Source organism: Haliotis cracherodii, unplaced genomic scaffold, assembly GCF_022045235.1.
Source record: "Haliotis cracherodii isolate W230 unplaced genomic scaffold, xgHalCrac1.p SCAF_1, whole genome shotgun sequence".
Classification (NCBI taxonomy): Eukaryota; Metazoa; Mollusca; class Gastropoda; order Lepetellida; family Haliotidae; genus Haliotis; species Haliotis cracherodii.
The window spans coordinates 20,931,231-20,953,552 of record NW_027266264.1 but is presented as its reverse complement, the minus strand read 5'-3'; the positions used below and the strand labels follow the sequence as shown (position 1 = coordinate 20,953,552).

The window sequence follows — 22,322 nt, the reverse complement described above, 5'->3', positions numbered from 1 at the left end:
GTACAAGTGTAAAATTGTAGGTGTGATTTCCTACAAACATGGCCTGGACTTAAGTGTGTGAGTGTAGTGTTGACCCCACTTTCAACATTTTTTGTTTGTTTGTTGTTTAATGCCGCACTCAGCAATATTCCAGCCATATGACGGTGGTCTGTAAATAATCGAGTCTGGACAAGACAATCCAGTGATTGACATGAGCATCGATCAACGCAACCAAGTCAGCGAGTCTGACCACCCGATCCCGTTAGTCATCTCTTACAAAAAGCATAGTCGCCTTTTGTGGCAAGTATGCATGGGTTGCCGAAGACCTATTCTACCCCGGATCTTCACAGGCTTTTAACAGTATACCAGTTATATCACGTTGTGTCACCTTGATGTGGAAGGAAAGCCCGAATTGATGCATTGATGAATTTGTCGCATGGGCAAACCGGTATTCAAACCCAGAATTATAGGGTTGCATGCCCAAGCGACAGAACTGTGCAAAGCGAATTGCTGCGCCTAAGACGACTAAGCCACCCATGATACGTGGTCTAAGAGGATTTACTGTACAGTAATGCAAGACGAATATCAACAGATTATGTAAAATACTTTTTATTGCACGTAAATGCTTGGTTCATGTAAACTGAACATTCAAAATTAAATCTCAATATACAAAGGGTGTCAGATTACAAACAGTATCAAAAATAGGAAAGACAGCTTGGTTATTCAAGATATTACTATACAGTTTTGATGTAAGTATGTCAGTTGTTGTATCACCCTGCAGTAGCATCAAGATTTGTTTAGATGTAAGGCCAGACGGTTTATGTAATACTGAATACATCACAGGTTTGAATTTACAGTTTGGGGTCTCCAGCGACAATCTGTGACTCGATGCCACATTCATCATTGCCTCTCTTGATCTTAAAAAATCCTGGAACAGAAAAAAAGTATTATTGTTATTATCAAACAGACAGTACATCTCAAGTTGCATGCAATAAACAGCAAGTTATGGCCAGATGTTGTTGACTGTTCTCAAGAGGGGTTGGACACAGGTGGTGCAGTGCAATAACAGCAAGTTATGGCCGGACATATTTGACTGTGCTAGTGAGGGCTTGGACACGAGATAGCTCAGTGGTCTCATAGGCTGAAAGTCACAGTGAAGGTTTGCATCCCTTTCAGCCCACTGATCTTTGATCTGCATCCCAGATATTTCATTCGATGATGGTCCCTGGTTTCTCAAGACCATACATGAACCACCAATTGTATACTATCTGTGATCCGAGTGATCCTGTGGCCACATGAAGATATAGATGAAGCATATGAAAAGTGGCATGAAAACAACTCACACACTGTACTGCAGTGATGGCATCAAAGAGTCAGCATCACCAGGTAGGGCCTGCCTTACGTTAACACTAATGCTTTCAGTCACTGTGTTCTGATGGCAAGGACTGTTGGCCATGCTCTCAGTCACTGTGTTCTGATGGCAAGGGTTGTTGGCCATGCTTTCAGTCACTGTGTTCTGATGGCAAGGACTGTTGGCCATGCTTTTCAGTCACTGTGTTCTGATGGCAAGGATTGTTGGCCATGCTTTTCAGTCACTGTGTTCTGATGGCAAGGATTGTTGGCCATGCTCTCAGTTACACTGTTCTGATGGCAAGGATTGTTGGCCATGCTTTCAGTCACTGTGTTCTGATGGCAAGGATTGTTGGCCATGCTTTTCAGTCACTGTGTTCTGATGGCAAGGATTGTTGGCCATGCTTTCAGTCACTGTGTTCTGATGGCAAGGACTGTTGGCCATGCTTTCAGTCACTGCGTTCTGATGGCAAGGACTGTTGGCCATGCTTTCAGTCACTGCGTTCTGATGGCAAGGATTGTTGGCCATGCTTTCAGTCACTGTGTTCTGATGGCAAGGACTGTTGGCCATGCTTTCAGTCACTGCGTTCTGATGGCAAGGACTGTTGGCCATGCTTTCAGTCACTGTGTTCTGATGGCAAGGATTGTTGGCCATGCTTTCAGTCACTGTGTTCTGATGGTAAGGACTGTTGTCCATGCTTTCAGTCACTGTGTTCTGATGGCAAGGACTGTTGGCCATGCTTTCAGTCACTGTGTTCTGATGGCAAGGACTGTTGGCCGCGCTTTTCAATCACTGCGTTCTGATGGCAAGGACTGTTGGCCATGCTTTCAGTCACTGTGTTCTGATGGCAAGGACCATTGGCCATGCTTTCAGTCACTGTGTTCTGATGGCAAGGACTGTTGGCCATGCTTTCAGTCACTGTGTTCTGATGGCAAGGACTGTTGGCCATGCTCTCAGTCACTGTGTTCTGATGGCAAGGATTGTTGGCCATGCTTTCAGTCACTGTGTTCTGATGGCAAGGATTGTTGGCCATGCTTTTAGTCACTGTGTTCTGATGGCAAGGATTGTTGGCCATGCTCTCAGTTACTGTGTTCTGATTGCAAGGATTGTTGGCCATGCTTTCAGACACTGGTTTCCCTGGTCCACAGTGTATACTGCTGCAGTGATAGAGTTGGAAAATTGTTGTGGAGTGTAAAACAACATTCATCCACCTACTTTGCTATCACTTATACACAGTGGTGGTACACTACCTTCCATGCCCCAGTCGGGGTTCCAGGAGTTGGCTACCAGCCAGTACTGTTCTCCGCTCTCGACGCCCCAGCCAAGGATCTTCACAGCATGTCCTCCAAGAGCCTGACCGGAGGTGTGGCTGTACACGCCTGCATCACAGAGTAACATGATCACAAGGGAGTCCATGCTGCAGCAGGATAGGCGCATAGGCGCAGAGTGACAGGGTCATGAGGGAGTTCAGATTGTGGACGTATCAAGGCAGACAGTTAAACACATATCTAAATAAGAAATACATACACAACCCACAAGCCCTCTTTGCAATCTACTGGTGCACAACCACAAGGCAACCATACTGCTACCAGGCAACCACACCACCACCAGGCAACCAAACCACCACTTGGCAACCACACCACCACCTGGCAACAACACTGCCACCAGGCAACCGCATCACTACTTGGCAACCATACCTTCACTTGGCAACCACACCACCATCAGGCAACCACACCACAACCTGGCAACACCACCACCACCACCACCTGGCAACCACACCACCACCTGGCAACCACACCTTCACTTGGCAACCACACCATCACCTGGCAACCACACCACCACTAGGCAACCGTACCTTCACTTGGCAACCACACCATCACCTGGTAACCACACCACCACCAGGCAACCACACCACCACCTGGCAACCACACCATCACCTGGCAACCACACCACCACCAGGCAACCACACCCCCACTAGGCAACCATACCTTCACTTGGCAACCACACCACCACTAGGCAACCACACCACCACTAGGCAACCATACCTTCACTTGGCAACCACACCACCACTAGGCAACCATACCTTCACTTGGAAACCGCACCACCACTTGGCAACCGCACCACCACTTGGCAACCACACCACCACCTGGCAACCATACCACCCCCTGGCAACCGCACCACAACCTGGCAACCATACCACCACCAGGCAACCACACATCATCAAGCCCACAACATGGCTCAAACCTCAGTCAACTACAATTTCATGTTCTGAAATGATGGATCTATATGATGAATTGGTATATCCACCCACCAGATTTGTATGTGGGGAAGTCGCTGTACACAGTGAAGGCTGCTTCCACTGGTCCGTTCTTGTAGATCTCTGCCATGATCTGGTCCACGCCACGCACAGAGTAGGATCGGGACCCTGCAGAACGGAGACAACCACTGAGCATTTTCTCACATTTTCTGACGACACAATGAATTAACCTCGAGGGATTTTTGTCCTATCTGTTGAACAGTGCAGGTGTCATGTGTTTGTTTGTCTGTATGAAGGCCATATTATGGTGACCTGTAAATAATTGAGTCCTAAGGTCCCACATTGAGTCTGTGCCAGATAAAATACTTTGGTTGATATTATTGGCAAGGTCCCACAGTGTCAAGGTACGATTTCATGCAATCAGCCAAGTCACCGAACACCCTGTCCAAATTGGGTGAAACCTTACAACAACAAAATCTCCACTGACATGTAATAGAGTTCTTGGGACCAACCCAGGTCCACATGGTGTAACTTCACCACTACACCAATTATTAATTTCTGTATTGTTTTGTTTTAATATTAATTTTTAATGACACACTTACCATAGTGTTTGTCCTTTTCATAGGTGATATTGTAGCCAGCCTCACACTTCTTCTCACACTTGGGGGTCTTGGAGTCTCCAGTGCAAGGCCCGTACTTGCCGGGAACATGGTGGTCGCACTTGGCCAGCAAGTAGGGTTGGCATCCCTGACACACAGCAATGTTACTGATCACTCTTTGCAAAGTACAGAGCTTGAGGTGTTTTTAACATCATATTTATACACCTTTCAGAGAAAATATTTTGTCAAAAATCTTACAGACTTTGCAAAGATATTATGACAATTGTGTTGTAGGAAGGTTTTCACGTACAGTAAAATACGGTTATAACAAACTCAAATGGACTACTAATTTTAGTTCATTATAACCGTAGTTCGTTATAAGCATATATACAGCATAATTACAGCAAATGGTCAGGACCAAAAATGTAAGTTTGTTATATCCATCAGTTCGTTATAAGCGTGTTCGTTAAAACCGTAGTTTATTGTAGTTTGTAATGTTTTCGGTTGCAGACTTTCCACCATCACTAGTTTTGTTCATAACGCCGTTCAAGGATAAATATTCTTTCATTACTCAGGTAAGAATTATGGAGATTGCGTATAGAAACTACACTTTAATCTAAAAAGTGATTAGAAGTTTCATTGACCTGCTTGGAGCCGTACTGACCGCCGGTGACAAGGCCCTCTTCCTCAAAGAACTTCCATGCTGCTGCTGGGAAGCCACCATTACATCTATCAACAAATGATGACATTCCTGTCAGTCAAGGTGACCTACACCTTCAATTCGGAGTATTTTCTCCATCAGTCCATACAAAAAGTAAAAATAATAATGATACAAGTGTTGAAATTTAGCCACTTCTCCTGCTGATTGTAGTTCTCTGTGAAGTATGTGATGGTATGTGATGGTACCTACCCAAATCCACAAGTCTTGCAGCAGGTCATCAGGTTCTCTGCTGAGATGTGGAAATTCTTAGCTCCTTTAGACAAGATACAGATTCTGTCGGTCATTGCCTCCGCAGCACCAAAAGCCTGCATCATGGGTAAATTAAAATTGTAGCCAAAGACGAAATTGCTTTGTATCAATATACTAAATTGAGTTTGGATATTGTGACAAGCCAAGGGTCACACAAGGTTAGAATTCGTACAGAGAACACTTCAAACGTCAAACGTCTTGGTGAAAGATAATCATTTGTATCTCTGAATTTACATACTGCAGGTTTCCAAAAACACCTCACATCTGCTTTAAGTATATAGCTCATGCAAGAACATTGACCATAAAACTGATCACATAAACCTCCCGGTAGGTGTTTCAGTTTTAATTTTTGGCATTTGGCTTGAGATCCACCAACACACGTTTTTATATAAATGAGGCAAAAATTAAAAAATGAGAACAGTCGTTTTCTCCTCAGTGTTTGGAAGGTCAACATGGTATTGGAATTAATCCGTGACTTAATCTTTGAAAAACAAACTTTCTTTATTTCACTTGGCTGTCTATAGTCTTGGAAAACATGTTTCTGAAATGTTATATCTATATGTTTAGACCACAAACCATATGTATTACCGAGCACAACCAACAGTTGTACCAACAGTTCAATCTCATTATATTCAGACCTTAGTTCTCCCTACTGCTAAACAAAGATCTGAGGATGTCAGAACAACGTTGCATGAACTTTGACTGACCAAAGAAATGACTAACAAAAAGCTGACATCAAGCTATACAGCACTAGTTTCAAACTGACGACTTCAATTCCAGACTACGCTTTGAAATACAGTTCTCGATTCAAAATTTGAAAACAGAACAAAAGTACACTCTGGGATGTCTAATAGATGGCCTATATCATATGGCAGTACTTTCCATGGGCAATGCACAGTCTCGTCCGTTCAAATGTTCATCACAGTGAAGCAAGAGGCTGTAGGATTGAGTTGTACAGCTCGTAAATATTGATCAGAAGTTTGTATGATCAGAAAACACATTCCAACTGTCACTTTCCTGATCTGGTAATCAACGCTCTGATTGGTTGGATGAAAGGTCGTTCTGACATAATGCTTAATGGGATGTCCTCAGATCTTTGAATAGTGGTAGAGAGAACCAGGATCTGATTTAATGAGACTGACCAACAGTTCAGACAATTGCTACACTGAGCAATTACAAAGTCTTACCCAGCAAGACCCACAGTTGGACTGATCACGGACTTCCTTCAGGGATGGGCAGTTGGCCCACTGGGTACGAGCGTCAAAGTTCTCTGGCAGGCTGATCACGGACAGGTCGTGTGTCTTTTTGGGCAGCATATCGTTCAGTCTCTGACTCTCACCATTGATGTCGTACACGCCCAACAGACGCTTGAAGTAGGACTGGGGCAGGGAGGGATGGAAGTTTCTACCAGCCTGAAATATATAAAGTCAATTCAAGCTGCACTGAAATAGCTGAGATGGCCCACTATCCCTTGTTAAACTGAGAATACCTTACAAGGTGCCTAGGATTCTCTATCAAGAATAGGTATTTTTTCGGCCACAGCTACAAAACCAGATATCTTTTTACCTAAAGCTATGAGCCTAAATATTTTCAACAACAAAAATGATCTCGGAACAATGAATTTTTTGTGGCAGACAGTTGGGTTGTTTTTTTTCGAAAGTATGAAGCAGAATTATTTATTTTATCATTTTATGGGACTATTTATTTTTCTGGAGAGTTTTATCATGCATAACAAGAGAATAAATGTATCTAAATGGGGATAAATGTGAGCTTGAATGGCCATCCATGTCCTACACATCAGGCAGGTGTTTCGGATCAATGGTACTTTTTGTGATGGGATTCTGGACCCATTCCACAAAGCTATCTTAGTGCTACGACTATCATAAGTATATGCTAAAGTATTTGGGAGTTACGATCATTTTAGTGCACGGATCGCTTTGTGGAACTGGGCCTTGGTGTATCGAGATACATATAGTATTGAGGCCTTCCATATTGTTGCACTCCTAGTGTCTGCAATTAACGGTCAGCTTCAACATTTATAACTGACCTTCCATGTCCTCTGCATAGAGTTGATTTTGTCAATCATGGCATCGGTGTTCATCTGATAGTATTCAGGTGCCGCCATAGCAGCCACAGCCAAACAACACACAACCAGGAAAACCTTCATCTGAAACATACAGAATATTTCATATAATCAAAGAAGGTGTCAATCAACTCAGCTTTGACTGGGAGATGTCTTGGTTTTATTTCCCATCTTTGGTGTTCAAAAGCCCTGTTTCCCTTGTAGCAGTTTCTTTGTTGAGGTTCTTACAAATAAACTACCGACAAATAACAACGTAATCTATTATTTGAACGTATTCATTGTCGAGGGCTATACTTTGCATCTGAACACAACATCTAACTACCATGAAATTGTTCATCATGCATGAACAGCATGTGATGCATGTGCACTCCAGAAATATCACGGCGGGAGACACCAGAAATGGGCCCCACACACTGCACCCATGTCGGGAATCAAACTCAGCTCTTTGGCGTGACAAGCAAATGCTTTAACCACTACCCCACACGTGCACACAAAAGCCAAAGTGTGTGCCTACAGGGAACTCACAATCTCTAACATGTCTAATACAATTCAGTTAAGCATGTGTTTAAAAATGCCTTCAAGACAGCATCTCAATGTAAAGACAAAATTGCCATCAGTAGACCACCAAGGTGTCGTGCCAACGTGGGGCGACACCCAAAATTAATTTTACAAACATTAACGTCAGTACACCTTCACTATCACCCCATCAGTTCCCTTATTTTTGTTGGTATTATATTTGTCACATTTCACTGTAATCAAATACATTTTTGGGGTAAATACTATTTGTTGAGAGGAAACTGCTTGTGATGTTTTGAGGAAAGTGTCCAGATTCATAATGGCAGACTGAATCGTGCCATCATGAAGTGCGGGGGCCTCTACAACAATGTGTGTGTATTATTGCTCATAAAAATGACCCAGTGAGAAGGACTCCCCACAGGAGATCAATGGCATCCCCACAGGAGACTTCATGGCATCCCCACAGGAGAACCATGGCATCCCCACAGAAGACTCCATGGCATCCCCACAGGAGACTCCATGGCATACCCACAGGAGACTCCATGGCATTCCCACAGGAGACTCCATGGTATCCCCACAAGAGACTCCATGGTATCCCCGCAAGAGACTCCATGGTATCCACACAGGAGACTCCATGGTATCCCCACAAGAGACTCTATGGCATACCCACAGGAGACTCAATGGTATCCCCACAAGAGACTCCATGGCATCCCCACAGGAGACTCCATGGCATACCCACAGGAGACTCCATGGCATCCCCACAAGAGACTCCATGGCATCCCCACTGGAGACTTCATGGCATCCCCACAGGAGACTCCATGGTATCCCCACAGGAGACTCCATGGTATCCCAACAAGAGACTCTATGGCATACCCACAGGAGACTCAATGGTATCCCCACAAGAGACTCCATGGCATCCCCACAGGAGACTCCATGGCATCCCCACAGGAGATTCCATGGCATCCCCACAGGAGAACCATGGCATCCCCACAGAAGACTCCATGGCATCCCCACAGGAGATTCCATGGCATCCCCACAGGAGACTCCATGGCATCCCCACAGGAGACTCCATGGTATCCCCACAGGAGACTCCATGGCATTCTCACAGTTCACTCCATGGCACCCCCACAAGTGACTCCATGGCATCCCCACAAGAGACTCAATGGCATCCCCACAGGAGACTCCATGGCTGTATCGACATTACAAAGTCAAACAGAACAGCCTAATGTGGGTCACTATTAAGGTATCCTATTCTGGCAGGGAAGTTCATGAGTTAAAAGCTGGACAACCCCACTTTCCCAAACCCTAATGTGATCGAGTTTAATACCAGCCCCTGAAATAGGGCAGAATATGGCCACGAGGTTGGTTATCTGTCATGAGGTTGGTCATCTATAGATAGTGTCTGTCTTGTGATATAGTCCCACATTATCTATGATAATACATGTCCTGCATAACCTGTCTATCTGACAGCCTATTGAGGCCAATGACTGTACCACACCATCACTGAGATAATACACTCCACGACCAGCTGAAGACAACACTGTGTACTCCAACATTACTATTCAAATCTGAAGACATTTCTTCTTACCATTGAAAGACCCAGTCAGTTAGTATAGATTTAAACTGTTTCTTGTAATCTTAGAACAGTATGGAATTTAGACGTGAAGCAAGTGTTGAATGTTAAATGGATGAGGATGCAACAAATTATTTACTATTGGTTTCTTAACCTTTGAGAAGGATATTTTTACTTGGAGATCTGTTTTTGAATTGAAAATTATGAGTTTAACCTTACCACTCTATATTTCAATCATTTATTAAATATCATTGATAATTAAATCAGCGGTCATATATGTCACAAACACAACATTATAAACATAGCTAAATAGAGATAATTTCCATTTCCAATCAATGAGCAGGTCCATCTGTAATGCTTCATTCATTTTAAATAGATATAATATCTATTTGATAAAATCATTTTCACTGAAACACATATCCTTGTGACACAAGGACATGATTGGCAGTTTCATGTGGTTAGTCACGTGCACCTACTTGAAACAAGCACTCCTAGCTGCAATTCTTGTGACAGGGACAACTGTCAGTCTTGAGTGAGTGAGACTGTATATTTTGACACTTTTATAAATATATAGCAATAAAGGGATTTTAAAGAGAAAAAAATGCCCCAGAAAATTCTTGAAAATACCAGAAACTTGTGTTTTAACTTAAAAAACATATTAAGGATCATTCATATAGTTTTAATTTAAAAAATATCTCCAAACAACCTTAATGATATTTTGCATGTGCGGTAGAGCCAACATGGAGACGGTCATATGACAGGGGGTGTACCGGGGGTACTAACCAGACCCGTATGACAACCCCGGCCGAGCTGATATGGCTGGTCAATGCATTTTGATTGGGCGATCGACACCAAGCCGGTGGTAAGAAATTAGCGTTACGTCCCTAGGTGCGTCGTCTGCTCGGCTTGCATCAAGGTGAACATGGGTTTACGGCATAACCGGAATTTAGAAATGTTTTAGGTATGGAAATACTTTACAGTTGGTGTTATGGTATATGATAAAAAGGTTATTATAGGGAAGTGTTTATGTCATACCCCCATATGAACCCTCAAGGGCTGATATGGGGGTCTCGGGTTGATATGGGATATATGAAAACTGCCATTTCATAGCCTCTAAATAATGTTTAAATGGGCTGTTCAGCCTGTGTCCATTTTCTTTACAATAACTTGTGATAGCTTAAATGAAAGATTAAACATTATATTTTCTCGTGAATTTGGTTTTTATCGGCAATCTGAACACCGATCCAAGCTTCCCTTGATTTGACCCCAAGCTCATGTGTGCTTCGGCTCGAAACTTCCGATGACCATTGTTGACAGTGGTTACTGTGTTATCAAGACCGATGGTGGAGCCGGGCCGATATTTTGCGGATAAGCGACAAGTGGCAGGTCGGCCAGCATGCAACAGCATAACAACCTATGACTGATATTAACTACGATGGGCTGTCATGTCACTGTAGATCAGCAAAGAAGAAAAATAATTGTTTTTGTCTAAGGCCGAGTTACGCTCAGCCGAAGCGTTTATGTACAACGAAATGTGTTATGTTCACAAGACGTCAACTAAACTAGCCCACATAAAATAACAGTTCATTACTGACAACATGAACACACTGACCTTTGTATCTGATCTTCAGCCCTGAGATGGACGATTTACCCCAATCCTCCTGTATATATACAATAAGGAAAATAGGTCACACTTTTGTGTCATGTGACTGTCATGTGATATGTTTTGATTGGTCGCTTCACCCACAGTCATCACGTGCGCTGAAGAGCCCTCGAGGTCACATGTCTGGTCGAAACATGATTATTTACAGACAGCCGTAACTAAGTTGGGATATTGCTCAGTGCGGCGGTAAACAACAAACAAACAAAACTTTACAAGTAAAATCTCAGAAAGAATGCACAGTGGTCGACTGGTGCGTTCTTAATGCAGATATCCAGTGCGGTTTAAAGCCTAAGTTGCAAGAACAATTGATGCAATATTTTTTATTTTTCCGCTCATGAGTTGATTCACAAAACAATTAGCCAAAAGTTCAATATAGGTTGTCGAATAAAAAGAGGATATTTTCACGTTCTAGATCAGTACTGCTGCTAATGAATGGAAAACAAACATATTTTAACAATGCAAGATACTGAAAGATAATGGTTTTGTTTGGTCAGAATAAATAGCTTTGTACGTATTGTTCACCATTTCTTATGGACGACGGTCGAAACATTGTTTGTTTTCCATTTCACCTAATTGTAAAAGAGTTGGACACAAAAAACATCTTATCAAACCTCCATGTCAGAATGATGAGATCTGATTGGTTCACACATGGTCTTGATAAATAGAGGTTATCACGCGAGTGTGTTTGGGGATGATAAATATCCTGCATTGGGAATAAACATTGTATTTAGCGAGCCTTGGCGAGCTAAATACATAGTGTTTATTCCTAATACAGGATATTTACCATCCCCAAACACACAAGCGTGATAACCTCTTTTTCATATAATGTCATTCTTTAATTCTGTGCTTTAAAATCGCTTTCCCTCTCTCACAAACATTACCGAAATATTGCGAGTTTTCCTGGAATGCGCGCATTAATATTTATTACGTCACAGGGTAAGTGATGTGACAGTGACAGTAGCCAATATAGTTCCAACTGAAACTGAAGCAAAACGCAAAACAACAGTTGTTTTTAATTGTCTTTCGCGGCAATCCATCAGTCTGTCCAGTAGAGTAACTGCCCTTTGTCAAAGGGAAGCTACTCTAACCCTAGTCTTATCATATAAAATCTGATAAAGTATTTTATCATATAATGGATAGGTTTCTCGGCAGGATAAAGCCAACGGATAAAAACGATATCCGTTGGGGTCATATGCGGATAGAGATGCAAATATCAAAGGTCAAGTAGGACTACTTTCACTGTTTATAAACAAACATGGCGTCGCCCTCGTCATTCGGCGATCGAGTCAGAATTAACCATCGGGAATCTGGATAAACTACAGGGATAAATGCTATCATTATCAAAAGAACAGTCTGAAAATCAGTGTCTAACTGTGACGTAGCTAAGGCATTTTATAAGTTTTGGCAACTTTGGAGATATAAATTTCGAAACAATTTTGAGAGGGCACGAGGCCTAGCCAAGCGGGATCAGTAGCCATATCTGGGCTTGTAGAACTCTGCGGCTTGAAACCTTCTCCACAAATAAAAATAGTTGGATTTGGCCGAAATATGTTTGAATCGTTACCTTTGTTTCGTTTTGTCGCTGTGTGTACATCTGACTACGGCTTGAAACCTTCTCCACAAATAAAAATAGTTGGATGTGGCCGAAATATGTTTGAATCGTTACCTTTGTTTCGTTTTGTCGCTGTGTGTACATCTGACTACACTTCTTAACGTTATGACAGAACAGACCAACTGTCAACAACGTCTGACCGTGGCCGGGACGTTTCATGGACTAGGGTTAGAGTAGCTTCCCTTTGACAAAGGGTGGTTACTCTACTGGACAGACTGATGGATTGCCGCGATAGACAATTAAAAACAACTGTTGTTTTGCGTATATGTTGCTTCGCCACTGTATAAGAAACAGATTTCAGTTGGAACTATATTGGCTACTGTCACTGTCACATCACTTACCCTGTGACATAATTAGGAGATAAACATACTGTGTTTTCAATGTAGAGCTAGGTTACCTGTAGATTTAACCCCGCTAAATTGAATTTGGAACCGAACGCGCAGCGTGAGGTTTCAAATGTTAAATTTGGAACCGAACGCGCAGCGTGAGGTTTCAAATGTTAAATTTAGCGGGGTTAAATCTACAGGTAACTTAGCTCTACATTGAAAACACAGTATGTTTATCTCCATTCTACCATGACTAAAAGAAATGCAAACTCTTTGGTGTTAGCAAATATACTGAGTGAAGCGGCAAGGGTTGAATTCTTTGTTTTGAGTGGGTTATCGATCTGCATTACAGAATCACCGAACAAAATATGGTGTTGTATATACTCAAGCAGTTTGTTTACACCGTAATACTTCACTAGAACATATGACAGGCATTGAAAGCATATAAGCACGGCAACTTGGTAAGCTAACATGAGGTGGGCATCCCTAAAGAAAACAAAGCAAGCTTTGCAAGGCTTTCGCTCTACATCGCACGTCAACATTATGACGTCATATCGCTCATTGTGACGCAAAGATATGACGTCACAGTCGTATATAGAAAAGCGCCAAAATTTCAAGCTCTCTGTTGTCTCCAAAACGTAAATACATTCCCTTTGTTGATTTCTGTCGTGTTTTTCTGCACGAAATGTATTGTCACACATCCTTTGAATATTGTAGTAACCGCATCTGTGCATTTTGTAACCGGTAATTGTAGATATAGTTATTCAAATATGCCTACCGACAATGACTGAAAATAGTACTATTATATGAATATTAGCTTCCGCGGTGATGCGGCCGTCAAACCAGCTGTTTCAATCAGAGGGGATTTATTGTGATTTAATAGCCTCTGATTGACCAATCAGAATCGAGTAAATTCCAAATTCATGGTAGAATAAATATTAATGCGCGCATTCCAGGAATACTCGCAATATTTCGGTAATGTTTGTGAGAGAGGGAAGGCGATTTTAAAGCACAGAATTAAAGAATGACATTATGTGATAAAGAGGTTATCACGCTTGTGTGTTTGGGGATGGTAAATATCCTGTATTAGGAATAAACACTATGTATTTAGCTCGCCAAGGCTCGCTAAATACAATGTTTATTCCCAATGCAGGATATTTATCATCCCCAAACACACTCGCGTGATAACCTCTATTTATCTGGATATTAGGTCTGTGTAAGCTTACGCAACATTATGTGTGGCACCTGTTGAAGCCAAACAAAATAGAACCTCACATGATATGATGGCTTTCCGCCTTCCGGTATCTGTCACTCCTCAGTGTGTAGACTATGACATAATTATTCCAGGCGTAGCGCTAAGATCTCTTTGTGTATCGGGATCCTGGGACATACAGTTCCCAGTGGAATCTCCTGGATGAAAACCATTCTTGATTCACGAAATCACTGCTATGGAGTTATGTAGATCTTAATATGTGTATAATTGTAGGCGTGGTTTCTTCAAAACATGTCCTGATCTAAGAGGATTTACTATATAGTCATGCAAGACAAATATCAACACATTATTAAAATATTTTTTATTACATTTAAATGTATGGTTCATGTAAATTGAACATCAAAATAGAAACTCAAAATAAAAAGGGTGTCAACTGGACAGTATACAAATAAGAAAGACAAGCTCTGTATACAGTTTTGATGGAAGTATGTTAGTCGTTGAATAACAATGAAACGGCATCAAGATATGTTAAGATGTAAGGCCAAAGGGTTAATGTAATGCAGAATACAGGTTTGAATTTACAGTTTGGGGTCTCCAGCGACAATCTGTGACTCGATGCCGCATTCGTCATTGCCTCTCTTGATCTTAAAGAATCCTGGAACAGAAAAAAATATTATTGTTATTATTAAACAGACAGTACGTCTCAAGTTGCATGCAATAACAACAAGTTCAGATCAGCCATTGTTGACTGTGTGCTCGTGAGGGGGTGGACACAGGTGGTGCAGTGCAATAACAGCGAGTTATGACCGGACATTGTTGACTGTGTGCTCGTGAGGGGGTGGACACAGGTGGTGCAGTGCAATAACAGCGAGTTATGACCGGACATTGTTGACTGTGTGCTCGTGAGGGGGTGGACACAGGTGGTGCAGTGCAATAACAGCGAGTTATGACCGGACATTGTTGACTGTGTGCTCGTGAGGGGGTGGACACAGGTGGTGCAGTGCAATAACAGCAAGTTATGTCCACTTCATTATTACTGAAACACATAGAATGTACACTACCTCCCATGCCCCAGTCGGCGTTCCAGGAGTTGGCTACCAGCCAGTACTGTTCTCCGCTCTCGGCGCCCCAGCCAAGGATCTTCACAGCATGTCCTCCAAGAGCCTGGCCGGAGGTGTGGCTGTACACGCCTGCATCACAGAGTAACATGATCACAAGGGAGTCCATGCTGCAGCAGGATAGGGGCAGAGTGACAAGGTCTTGAGGGAGACCAAATTGTATCATGGCAGAGGTCACAACACATAATATCTAAATATAAGGAATTATTACACAGCTCACTCCACGATCTACTGGTGCACAACACTACTGACAAGTCCCTCATTCCACCACCAGATGAATGACTATCAGGCAACCACACCACCATCAAGCAACCACACCATCACTTGGCAACCATACCACCACCAGGCAACCACACCACCACCAGGCAACCATACCACCACCAGGCAACCACACCACCACTTGGCAACCACACCACCACTTGGCAACCACACCACTACCTGGCAACAACACCACCACCTGGCAACCACACCACCACCTGGCAACCACACAACCACCTGGCAACAACACCACCACCTGGCAACCACACCACCACCTGGCAACCATACCACCACCAGGCAACCACACATCATCAAGCCCACAACATGGCTCAAACCTAAGTCAGCTACAATTCCATGTTATGAAATGATGGATCTATATGATGAATTGGTATATCCACCCACCAGATTTGTATGTGGGGAAGTCGCTGTACACAGTGAAGGCTGCTTCCACTGGTCCGTTCTTGTAGATCTCTGCCATGATCTGGTCCACGCCACGCACAGAGTAGGATCGGGACCCTGCAGAAGGGAGACAACCACTGAGCATTTTCTCACATTTTCTGATGACACAATGAATTAACCATGAGGGATTTTTACCTATTTGAAGAACAGTTCAGGTGTCAACATTGACTGCAACAAAGGACACTGTCCCTACATGACTTGTTTGTTTGTTTTTGTTTTATGCTGCTGTCAGCCATATTCCAACTTACGAAGGCTTTATCATGGTGGCCTGTAAATAATTGAGTCTGGGCCAGTCAAACCATTGCCGATGACACGCAATCAAAGTCACCTGACAACCCAATCAAAATTCGGTGAATCCTTACAAGTAAAAATCTTAGGACCAACCCAGGTCCACACAGTGTAACTTCACCACTACACCAATTATTAATTTCTGTATTGTTTTGTTTTTTAAATAATAACTTACCATAGTGTTTGTCATTTTCAAAGGTGATATTGTAGCCCGCCTCACACTTCTTCTCACACTTCGGGGTCTTGGAGTCTCCGGTGCAAGGCTTGTACTTGCCGGGAACATGGTGGTCGCACTTGGCCAGCAGGTAGGGTTGGCATCCCTGACACACAGCAATGTTACTGATCACTCTTTGCAAAGTACAGAGATGTTTATTTACATCACACACACAAACACACTCACATACATACACACGCACACGCACGCACGCACGCACGCACGCACGCACGCACGCACGCACACACACACACACACACACCCATTCAGTCATAAATCTTACAGACATTCCAGAGATATTATGACGATTTTATTGCAGCAAGAATGTTTTCACGGTAGTCACATTTTTGTTCACAACACTCTTCAAGGCTACGATATTCTCATTGATTGAATGTACATCAGTTCATGAAAATTGCTAAGAAGAACTTAAGTTCAATTGAGAAAATGCTTTGAAGCTTCACTGACCTCCTTGGAATCGAACTGACAGCCAGTGACGATGCCTTCTTCCTCATAGTACTTCCATGCTTCTGTTGGGAAACCACCGTCACATCTATCAACAAATGATGACATTCCTATTGGTCAAGGCGACCTACACCTTCAATCCAGACAAATGACTCTTATCAGTCCTTGGAAACTGACAAAAATCAAGAAAGGAGATGTATATTTTGATAAAAGTGTTGAAATTTGGCCGCAGCTCCTGGTACCTACCCCATTCCACATGTCTTGCAGCAGGTCAGCAGGTTCTCTGCTGAGATGTGGAAATTCTTAGCTCCTTTAGACAGGATACAGATTCTGTCGGTCATTGCCTCTACAGCACCAAAAGCCTGCATCATGGGTAAATTAAAATTGTAGCCAAAAGGAAATCGTTATAACAAAGATGACAACAGGTTATGCCATCCTGCCTTGGTAGGAATTCGTATAGATACCACTTATAACATCTAGCTGATAGATGAACATGAGGGGAAACTATTCACATTCGTATCTCTTGAATTTACATACTGCAGGTTTCCAAAAACACCTCACATCTGCCTTAAGTATATAGCTCATGCGAGAACAATGACCATAACACTGATCATATAGACCTCAATCTTAGGGGTTTAGTTATAACTATGGGTATTTGGATCCATCAACAAAATTTTCATAATGAGGCAAAAGTAAACAGCCTTTGGTGTTTGGAAGGTCATCATGGTAATGGAAACAATTCTTGACTTTATCTTTCAAAACCAACATTCTTTATTTCACTTGCCTGGCTATACTTGAGGAAAATATGTTTCCCAGAAATGGTGCATGTTGATCTTTTACCACACCACAGATGTATTACCCAGCAAGTTTGACCAACAGTTCAGACAATTGCTACAGTGAGCTATTACAAAGTCTTACCCAGCAAGACCCACAGTTGGACTGATCACGGACTTCCTTCAGGGATGGGCAGTTGGCCCACTGGGTACGAGCGTCAAAGTTCTCTGGCAGGCTGATCACGGACAGGTCGTGTGTCTTTTTGGGCAGCATATCGTTCAGTCTCTGACTCTCACCATTGATGTCGTACACGCCCAACAGACGCTTGAAGTAGGACTGGGGCAGGGAGGGATGGAAGTTTCTACCAGCCTGAAATATATAAAGTCAATTCAAGCTGCACTGAAATAGCTGAGATGGCCCACTATCCCTTGTTAAACTGAGAATACTAGCATGTTATAAGATAAAACTGCATGGTATCAGTTCACTCATATTCAAGTAAATGTTTTTTTTCATAAAGGATCCCACCTTGGTTTGGTATGGTTGTTGTTTAACGCCACACTCAGCAAAATTCCAGCTATATGACGGCGGTGTGTAAATAATCGAGTCTGGACCAGACAATCCAGTGATTGACATCACATTGACATCATTAGCATCGATCCACGCAATTGGGATGCGATGACGTGATTCTCAGATGTCAGCTAAGGGTAAAACAATACACTGAAACTCCGATGCGCCACAAACAGTGGCCTTCGGTCTGATACAAGATACCAGAGAACATATGATAGACATATTGACCTGTATCTTGATACATGACGATATAAAATGCAGATTTGTTATTCTTATTTCAATAGGAATAAGCGTGATCCCGAAAGGCCGCCCTTGCCCTACACGCCAGCTGTTTGGAATCAATCGGGCTTCCCTGTTATTGTTTTGTGATGGACTCCGAACTGTCAACCACACCAGAACCAGTTCATTGCCAATATTTCACTTGTCCGTGGCCTTTGTGATGGTATTCTGGGCCCGTTCCACAAAGCTATCTTAGTGCTACGACTATTATAAGTATATGTTAGGGTATTGGGAGTTACGATCATTTAAGCGTAAAGATCGCTTTGTGAAACTCGGCCCTGATGTATCGAGATAGTGTCTGAAATTAAAGGCCAGCTGCACCATTAAAAACCGACCTTCCATGTCCTCTGCATAGAGTTGATTCTTTCAATCATAACCTCTGTGTTCATCTGATAGTATTCAGGTGCCGCCATGGCAGCCACAGCCAAACAACACACAACCAGGAAAACCTTCATCTGAAACATACAGGATAGTTCACATTATCAAGGATGGTGTCAGTCAACTCAGCTTTGACTAGAGGTGGGGTGAAATTGGCGTTTAACATGTGTACGGGGGCGGAAATGTTTGTACCAGTCCAGACTAATGTCGTGTTTAGAGTGCTTACCCACCGGGTTACCATGGCGCAGTTTTACATGGATACCCCACACAGTATAGTGACTGAGACGAAAAGTCCTTGTTTTATCCCCCGCTGAGCACAAGGCATGGTAACAACAACTCTAACAAGTACCATCTTTTAATGGTTGTTGGCATGACGAGACCGGAGATCGAACCACCGACCTTCCGATCTCCGGGCAGTCGCTCTATCCACTCGCTACGGAGGCAGTATCTTCGTCTGGAAGATGTCTTGCTTTCCAAAATAAAACAATATCCAAATCCAGGATACAGAGTAGATTTTATTTCTTACCTTTGGTGTTCAAAACTTCTGTTTCAGTTCAACTGTAACAGTTTCTTTGTTAAGGGTCTGACAAGTATTTATTATGAGATGTGTGTTTGTTGTGAGGAAATTGATTATCTCAATCCGGTGGGAAAGTTATCTCGTGTTTGTACCTTAAGGGAATTGATTGAGATGTGTGTGTTTTTAGGAAACTGCTTGAGATGTGTTTGTTGTGAAGAAACTGCTTGAGATGTGTTTGTTGTGAAGAAACTGCTTGAGATGTTTTTGTTGTGACCCCATGGCATCCCCACAGGAGACTCCATGGCATCCCCACAGGAGACTTAAAGGCATCCCCACAGGAGACTCAATGGTATCCCCACAGGAGACTCCATGGCACCCCCACAGGAGACTCCATGGCATCCCCACAGGAGACTCCATGGCATCCCCACAGGAGACTTAAAGGCATCCCCACAGGAGACTCTATGGCATCCCCACAAGTAACTCCATGGCATCCCCACAGGAGACTCCATGGCATCCCCACGGGAGACTCTATAGCATCCCCACAGGAGACTCCATGACATCCCCACAAGTAAATCCATGGCATCCCCACAGGAGACTCCATGGCATCCCCACAGGAGACTTTATGGCATCCCCACAGGTGACTCCATGGCATCCCCACAGGAGACTTTATGGCATCCCCACAGGAGACTCCATGTCATCCCCACAGGAGACTCCATGACATCCCCACAAGTAACTCCATGGCATCCCCACAGGAGACTCCATGACATCCCCACAAGAGACTCCACGGGGTGTGTGTTGATGAGTTTAAACCCGGACACCACTTTACCCTAAAGTGTCCGAGTTTAATACCAGACCCTAAAATCGGTCATTGATGGAGGTTGGTCATATGTTACGGTTTGCATCATGTAGATAGTGTCTGTCTTGTGATATAGTCCCACATTATCCATGATAATACATGTCCTGCATAACCTGTCTATCTGACAGCCTATTGAGGCCAAAGACTGTACCACACCATCACTGAGATAATACACTCCACAACCAGCTGAAGACAACACTGTGTACTCCAACATTACTAATCAAATCTGAAGACATTTCTTCTTACTATTGAAAGACTCAGTCAATTAGTATAGATTTACACTGTTTCTTGTAATCTTAGAACAGTATGGACTCTAAGACGTGAAGCAAGTGTTTAATGTTAAACAGGTGCGGATCCAAAACATTGTTTACTATTGTTTTCTTAATTTTTGTCAAAATTGAGAAGATTCTTTTACTATGAGATATATTTTCCTTTTCTCTTGGCAATAGTTAATTAATAATAAACAAACCACATATACAATATCAGCTTTTGTCAAGAATCGGATCCTAAAACGACCACATGATATAATGATAATATTTTGTTAGGGAGAAACGGCCCGACTCATTTGAAAATATATTCCCAGAAAATATTCGATTTAACACTTAAATAATAAGATCAATGTTTATTCGCTATATCGTTTTTACAGAAAGACACCCTTGTCACAATGTGATATTAGCATATACGCGAGACGCGTTTCATATAAATGCCCAATCGGAAACAAAGCACTGATTACTTAATCGGCATTTCCTCACAGCGAATCTTGAGACGGGCAGCGGTATCGACTGTTATCTAGCGATGTGTTATGTAACACTTAAACAACCGCGGGGATTCCAGGTGAAATATATGTCACGGCAGCCTGCTGTAGATGCAACAAAATGGATCGAGTGGTCAGCCAAATACGTGGATCGATGCTCATGTTGTAAATCACTGGATTGTCTGGCCGGGACCCGATTATTAACAGATCACCATCATATAGCTGGAATATTGCTGAGTGCAGCGTAAAAAGAACGGAAACATTCCTAAATGTTGATACATACGTAGTAAGCAAAAGGCGGAAGTAAAACTAAGCTATAAGAGTTATTTAGTAACTGGCAAGCGTGTTTGTACAACGAAATGTGCACCAATATGTGTTAAATTCTTAATATGTTAAATAAACTTCACACGACCTTTCAATCTGATCTTCACTTCTGATCTTCAGCCCTGAGATAGCGGATCTTTATATACAAGGAAAATGGGTCACACTTGTGTGTCATATGACTGTCATGTGGTATGTTTTGATTGGTCGATTGACCTTGAGTTATTATGAGCGCTGGGGCGAGCTCGACGTCACATGCTCACACACGTGATGAGTGACAGGCTGCCCAAAAACACTGAAACGATACAAGTGAACATATGCTCTTTAAACACATCGTTTTTTTAGTCCTCTTTTCCTGCTATTTCAGATCTCTTAATACCGTATTCGACGTAATTAGCGCCCCGCTCTAAAAAGCGCCCACGGCGATATTTGCTAATATATTGAGTAGTGAACATTCCCAATTAGCACCCCTTCGGATTGATCAATGTACACAAGACTTATTTATTCGCGTATAATACGCACTCGTGTGTTATATTACGTTGCCACCCTTACAATTAAATTCTGGAAAAATATATATGTCTTATATAAACATTTTAGGCTGTCAGCATAAACCACGAAATTTATCTTTCAAATCTGTTGTTTTTCACCAAAATGATATTCTAAAAAGAGCCCCCTATTTCTAATTTTGAGAGCGCCCTGGGCGCTTATTACGTCGAATACGGTAATGTTTTCAACTTGGCACTCAGCCAAACAGTACGTCATATCTCATTCCATAAGATGATGACGTCATGGAGGTCCTTTAATTCACACGAGGACCAGTGTGAAAGGTAACTGCAGTTACCGTACTCCAAAATGGCGGACACACTAAAGATGGCGTAGTATGTTTTCCCTGTTATTTTAGAGCTCTTAATAACATGTTTTCAACTTGGCCCTCA

General features: G+C 42.6%; 2 protein-coding genes across 2 annotated transcripts; both read right to left on the bottom strand.

Annotated features, from left to right (window-relative positions):
- Positions 1–572: 572 nt before the first annotated feature.
- Positions 573–11,030, bottom strand: LOC139474376 (cathepsin B-like). The gene is made up of 9 exons (XM_071257365.1): positions 10,941–11,030; positions 7,204–7,323; positions 6,344–6,568; positions 5,097–5,212; positions 4,831–4,915; positions 4,190–4,334; positions 3,642–3,755; positions 2,581–2,709; positions 573–907 (listed from the first exon to the last, which is right to left on the bottom strand). Exons 2-9 carry the CDS (start codon positions 7,321–7,323, stop codon positions 831–833), a joined length of 1,011 nt encoding a protein of 336 aa, XP_071113466.1. The 5' UTR covers positions 10,941–11,030; the 3' UTR covers positions 573–830.
- A 3,456-nt stretch (positions 11,031–14,486) lies between these two features.
- LOC139461706 (cathepsin B-like) lies at positions 14,487–21,583 on the bottom strand. The gene is made up of 9 exons (XM_071243167.1): positions 21,479–21,583; positions 18,897–19,016; positions 17,860–18,084; positions 17,188–17,303; positions 16,945–17,029; positions 16,441–16,585; positions 15,921–16,034; positions 15,204–15,332; positions 14,487–14,797 (listed from the first exon to the last, which is right to left on the bottom strand). Exons 2-9 carry the CDS (start codon positions 19,014–19,016, stop codon positions 14,721–14,723), a joined length of 1,011 nt encoding a protein of 336 aa, XP_071099268.1. The 5' UTR covers positions 21,479–21,583; the 3' UTR covers positions 14,487–14,720.
- Positions 21,584–22,322: the final 739 nt, after the last annotated feature.